Below are 6,424 nucleotides of genomic sequence, written 5' to 3'. Positions count from 1 at the left end.
TGATCCCCCTTCACTTCTTAATGTCACACTTGACTTGACTTTACCCTGACCCCCATCCCCATATTCCCTCGCCTAATCGGCCCCTATGTTCTTCATTCCCTTCACTCCTACTCCCCCTCCCATCCTCCTTCATTACATCCCGCGTGCTCCCCATCCCTCTCAGGAGACGTGAGTGCTGTATTGCACTTTGCTGTGACATTGAAAGCTGCATTCGTTAGATTTATATTAAGGTGATGTGGGGATGGGAAGGTCTCCCTCCATCATGTGCACACATGTAGGCAGAGGTACGTCATTGATTCTCTCACATATAGGCAAGCCACTGCAAAAATCCATATTTCTGTGTTTATCGTAAGATAATAGAAGGGGAACTGTGCCACAATTTGTGAGTCATAGACGGGCTTCCCCATCCACGGAGGATTGTGTGCACTCGGAGGTTTAGCACAGGCCGATAATGCAGTGGAATGACGACCAACTTGCACATCAAAATGAAGTCAGCACTTGAGGTGACATTTTCATTTGTGCTATCTTACCTCTTACGCTTCTTTGGCTTTTGGATGACATGCTTAAGCAGCTCCTGAGTTATCTGATTTCCTATGTAACCAGGGCAGCAAATCTGCTCTAGTGAAGTGAACAACAAACTCCGTCGTGCATTTTATAATCCATTGCACACTGAGCCTTCCAAACATGCCCGAATGGAAATGTCTAATAGGGGACAGTGTGAAAGACGAATTTGTCAGTTCAGCATCTTAGGGTCGTTCCCTTACCAAGGACATATGGCGGAGTTGAGGAGAGCAGCAATGGGGAGGCGGGCAGTGAAGGGGGATGGCTCGCGTTTGGCGAGGTTCAGGTCTCGAAAACCGATGCGCTGGTATCAGCCAGATGGAGACCAAGCTGCGTAGAGAGTCGCAGGTGTGTCTTCAATGACCTACAGCTCAAGAATGCACAGAAACACACACTGTGTTCAGCACAAAGTCAATTAGAAAGTGCAATGTTCTGTTTAGTCTATTTTGTGATGTGTGCAACGGACTCGCTATAAAACTGGGTCATGCTTTTATGCATTCACGTAGGAATTCATTTATGTACTGTATACCATTCAGCTGAAGGTCACGTTTCATTTGATGCGTGTAAACAAACACATGTGTCCCTGTATGCCGCTACTATCAATATATTCACTCAGGTTTTGTTGGAAATGATTTCATTACCCTACCAATAAAATAAATGTGATTGTAATTATTATGATCGGTAGCTACCACATCTCACTTCTCTGCGATATGACTTAGCATAATGGCTTCTTTCAGTTTTGATTTGATAAGACATCACAGACAAGCAAAAAGGTTCCTAAATGACTATAAAAATTCCTCTCAGTCAGTTATGTCAGTTCCGTTTCACAGCAGCACAAATTACAGCCTTCAAAATGGCTATTAATCAGCACCTCTCTTGAATAAATTCAATAAAAGCCGGATATTATAATGGCCTTGACACGAGATTTTATCGCTGGGCTATTGTGTAAAACTGTTAATTTTTTCTTGTTGAGTGTATGTCACGTAAAATACAATTAAAAATTTAAATACATCCTGTTACCCTCTCATCTATTAATGTTTTTATTTTTATTTTTTTATCAAAGATATATTCAAATGATGAAAATGTTTGTATGAACTTGATCGTAGGTTTGTTATTAATTAATTCATCAATCTTAGATTTTTTAATTTCTAATAATTATATGTTTTATTTCCGTAATTCTAATTGTCTTAATTCTTTGTTGTGGCTGTATACATATTTGTTTAGAATTCATTACAAGCTGGGACCACCATTGCACAGAGCTTTAAAATGTGTTACAATTACATTAATACGTGGCACATAAGACTTGTAATGTGAGCATTATGTCAAAATAGAATATACATAATATCACAAAATGGTTTTATTCTAATGCACACTTTAGCTTAATGTATTGCAGTATTACAGTGAACATTTGACCAACTAATTTAAACTAACACATTAACCTTTTTAAATAGATAATTTCATAAGACAAATTCGATCAGAGTGTTGGTGTATATTAAATGACTTCAAGTGGAGCTCAGCTTTACATTACAAATATTCTCATCTCGAGTGAGGGGTGTCACAATTCGCCCTCCTGTGGACAAATAGTGGTATAACGTGTACTGCACAATCCGGTGATTTAATTAAACACTGTGATGTAAAAAAAAAAAAAAAAAAACTACAATATAATAAATAAACTGTGGGTATTGTGTTTTACTTCGGCAATTAAGTCTAAATTCACAAATACATTATTGTATTGACAGTTATTCGCAAACACTGTGCCACAACAGCACATTGCACATTAGTGTGCGGTGAAATTGATCAAATTAATTGCGGTGAAATTAATTGGTCAGATTCGTTATTTATTTATTTATTTATTTACAAAAAATAATTTGTCTTTATTTATTTAGACCAGCAACATATATTTCTGCTCTTCTTCAGAGGTATTGTTCACATACACAGCACTACTGAGTTTTGCGAAATAGTGTTGTACGGTATGTTTACCACCAGTAGGGGGAAGTACACTAATTTAGGGCTGGCGTTTTACTTACGCAGAAGAAGAGTGTTCCAAAGTGGCAACCATAGTGGCAACTAGCCAGTAGACATGTCACACAAGTAATATACTGTAATGCTAACTTGTCTGCAGCTCGGGGGTGAGTTGTCTAAAAAAAGTGTCAAGAAATCCGAAGGAGACGTTTTCGTAACAGAAACCACATACAAGTGGCTTCTGTCACGAGTTTGACAAATCGGTTCGACGTTCCAGATCTTTTCTTTTTGAAAACAAGTGGTTAGCTCGCGTTAGCCGGCTAGCTGGGAAGCTCCAGAGAAGTCACGTCAGAGCCCATTTGAGCCCGTTTCACAGCCATGTCTACGGCAGGAGACTTTGGAAACCCACTAAGAAAATTTAAATTGGTCTTCCTCGGGGAACAGAGTGGTAAGTGTTACTCTTAAGTGGGTACAGGGGGATTTGTTCTAAAGCAATGTTGACTGTGTCCATTTGGAAATGATGCTCAGGACTTTGGGTGTGTTGTGCCTTTGGCTGATTTAATCGGTTGTTGTGGCTAGCTCATAATAGCCACGATACAAAACTCATTCATATTATTTCCTCCCTTAAAACGTAATGTTCTTCTAATCCAACAATAAACGATGACATTGAAATGCATGTTTGTTTCAAGAAATAATGATGGTGAATTCGCAACTTTCCAGAACAAATGACTAGTAAATCGATTCAAGTAGTCTGTATCAGACGCTTGTTGGCCCATTTATTAACACTTTTAAGACCAAAGCTACTGTCCAGCCTAATGTTGTGGTAAAAACCTGTCCAGTTGCATTCCTCTTCCCACCCATTCTCCCACTTTCTAGTCAAACAGAGCACCGAATTCCTATGTAAAGGGAAAATTTGCTTCACTAACAATCTTTAATCCTTATTTATCACTATTAGGATAAAGGCCTGTCAACACAAAACGTTTTAAGAGCACTCTCCCAAGAGGGGTCTCATACCTCAAGCCAATACACTATTAAGTATTAATACTGTATTAGAAGTCTCCATGACTCATCTTTGTGCTTGGTAACATGAGGCAAGAAGTTGCTTGCATCACTGTCACTTACTGGATTGCGCTGATTGTTTGAATCCTTGTGAATCTTTTATTGTGCCAGTGTTAATTAGGCTAAAATTGTAAGATGCACCTCCTAAGCAAACATGCTGGTCTTAATTAATTAATTAATTAATTGTGCTTAATTCTTCATCCTACTGAGACATTTTTGACATCCAAATTGTGGCGACACTTATGAGAGTATGACTGTGTCCCAAAACACTATTCATATTCATTTTTTTGCCTGTTGCAGTCAGCTCTTGTTCTTGCTGGCCACTTGCCACCCAGCTTGTGTGGCAGTTGTGGTGTCTTGCTGTTTTGTAAACAGACGTGTTGACTTTGGCCCTGTCGTCATCAAGTCAGTGCGTCTTGTGAAATTAATAGTCCAGCTTCGTGTCATAGTCCACGCTGGCAAGTGCTCAAAGCCATTGCGTGGCTCCCCCCTCCTGTTTGTCTTCATAACGGGATGGAAATGACAACATGGAGAACTACGACTTGCTAGTTTTAAGCGGGACTTGATGTGACATATCCGTAATTCTCTGATGTCTGTGTTGCTTTCAGTGGGGAAGACCTCGCTGATCACCAGGTTCATGTATGACAGTTTCGACAACACATACCAAGTGAGGCCAAAGGTCACAATCAAATGTTGATGGACTTAGCACTTAATATGCCTAATGATCGCCATGTGCCATGTTTCAGGCCACAATAGGAATCGATTTCCTGTCGAAAACCATGTACCTCGAGGACAGAACAGTAAGTTTTGCGTTTTGTGTTAGATCTTTTTGTGTCGTTTGTGAGACATGATGTAATTTTGTTGAGTTTCTGTCAACATATATAAAAATAAACATTTTGTTCTGCCCTTTAAGTGTGGGCTGGCTTCCATTCCTTTCTCACTGCATGATGCTTTTTTTCCCCCCTCCTCAAATCAAAGTCAATACGTCATCTAGAAAGAAGAGTGGATGACAATCGAAAGCTGATTCCGTTGTGTGTCCTCAGGCCTCCTACCCTGTTTTGCATTCATATTCACATTGATGTTATGATTCATTTGCCCTAAGCTATAAAACACATAGGCATAATAATAATAATCTGATATTGTTTATTTTAATACAGAAACATTTTTTTTGCTTGTATTTGTTAAAAATAAGACCTTGAAGAACATGACATATTAAATCATAATCACATTACTAAGGGAAAAAATGCATTTACATTGTTTACCCTCATTCATATAACTATTTTCCGTTTTGGCAGAAAAACTGACTAAATGTGTTTGTGTTTGTCTCGTATTTTCCCCATGTTTGACTTCTCCTCCCTACCTTCTAGATCAGATTGCAGTTGTGGGACACGGCGGGCCAGGAGCGATTTCGTAGCCTCATCCCAAGTTACATCAGAGACTCGGCCGCCGCTGTCGTCGTGTACGACATCACAAGTAGGCAGTGATCCCTTCCAGACACAATTTTTCTCTTTTGTTTGACACTTTTTAACAATATTTGTCCAAATCAAACAGTCAAATGACATTTCTACTCCATTTACCGGTTCTCATGTCATTGGCAGACGTGAACTCGTTCCAGCAAACCACCAAATGGATTGATGACGTGCGAACGGAGCGAGGAAGTGATGTCATCATCATGTTGGTGGGAAACAAGACAGACCTTGCAGACAAAAGGTAATCTTCCTCCTCCTTCCTCGCTCCCTGGCAGCAGGCATGCTAATGAAGGCATCGATTGTCGCTGCCGGAATGTCAATATAGAGTGGTTGCGAGTTTCCTGATGCAGCAACTTATTTCGATGTCAGTGCTGTGATTGGTGTTTTCCCACCACTGTTTTCTTTCACTTTCAAAAGTAATGAGTAAATATAAAGCTCTAATATGTCTATTTATTTTCCATATACATTTAATGTAATGTTCAAATTGTTGATTTACTCACAAACCTCATTTTTAACGTTTACTCCCAGACAAGTAGCAAATTAAATCCACCTCTAATGTAAAACTAACACACACATAAACACTTTAGTTTTATTCTCCTCCTAGGTTAACACATTGGGAGCAGCATATTCCGAGATTTTGTCCATCTAAGCAAATGGCCAGCAATAATGGCCGTCAAAACAATGGGGTAAAATATACTGTTTTTTTTTCATTATTATTATTATTGTGTTATAGCTTCTGTTATTTATATTTACAGTGGTTTTAAAAGCTTATCTCATTTCATGTTTGATAGTATCCGATTGGCTTCATGTCTCACTTGAGCCGGCATCTCCAGTATATGTGTGTGTTTGTATTTTTGGGTGTGCAGGCACATTCAGAGCACTGCAATGCAGTGGGAGGGGTGGAATCGAGGTGGAAATACAAACAACTCAGCATTGATCGTGACCATATTGCAAATCGTTAAATGTTTTATCATATTGCTTCTAAATTACTGAACAGATGGGAAAAGTTTAATATAGAAGTTTTGCAACTTAACCACACATACGTTTTTATTCACTGGGCACTTTACTAAGGAGTGCCAACTGCTTTTTGGCGTCTTTTAAGGTTACTTGTCACCTCACTCAGGTGTGACAACAAACTTTCACATATTTTATCATTGATGAAACAGAGAGGATTGTTTTATTTTTGTTGCCTTCATTCCTTGAATATAACAGGCCATAATAGCAGCAACTTTTTTTTTTTTTTTAAATGCATGGTCAGCTTTGTAAAAATTTGGCCAGGAAGCTCAGGAACATTGCAGCCTCTTGGCCTTCAAAATAAGGTCAAATATGGTTGAAATGAGGTTTAGTGATATATGATGCAAAAATGCTGACAT

General features: G+C 38.9%; 1 protein-coding gene across 3 annotated transcripts in view; it reads left to right on the top strand.

Moving 5' to 3' along the window:
- LOC144006630 (ras-related protein Rab-6A) overlaps positions 1–6,424 on the top strand; it is a 31,904-nt gene that overhangs the window by 21,611 nt on the left and 3,869 nt on the right. Inside the window, exons 1-5 of one of the 3 annotated variants that reach the window (XM_077505574.1) lie at positions 2,581–2,971; positions 4,191–4,249; positions 4,329–4,382; positions 4,950–5,055; positions 5,181–5,292. In XM_077505574.1, the coding sequence (XP_077361700.1) occupies positions 2,902–2,971; positions 4,191–4,249; positions 4,329–4,382; positions 4,950–5,055; positions 5,181–5,292 (401 nt within the window). In that variant the 5' untranslated portion in view covers positions 2,581–2,901. Of the gene's footprint in view, positions 1–2,580; positions 2,972–4,190; positions 4,250–4,328; positions 4,383–4,949; positions 5,056–5,180; positions 5,293–6,424 lie in introns of those variants that run through there. The other 2 variants (XM_077505573.1, XM_077505575.1) reach the window with 2 other exon arrangements.

Source organism: Festucalex cinctus, chromosome 18 (genome assembly GCF_051991245.1).
Source record: "Festucalex cinctus isolate MCC-2025b chromosome 18, RoL_Fcin_1.0, whole genome shotgun sequence".
Taxonomy (NCBI): Eukaryota; Metazoa; Chordata; class Actinopteri; order Syngnathiformes; family Syngnathidae; genus Festucalex; species Festucalex cinctus.
Note: the sequence above shows the minus strand (reverse complement) of the source record. Positions and strands in the feature narration are given on the sequence as shown.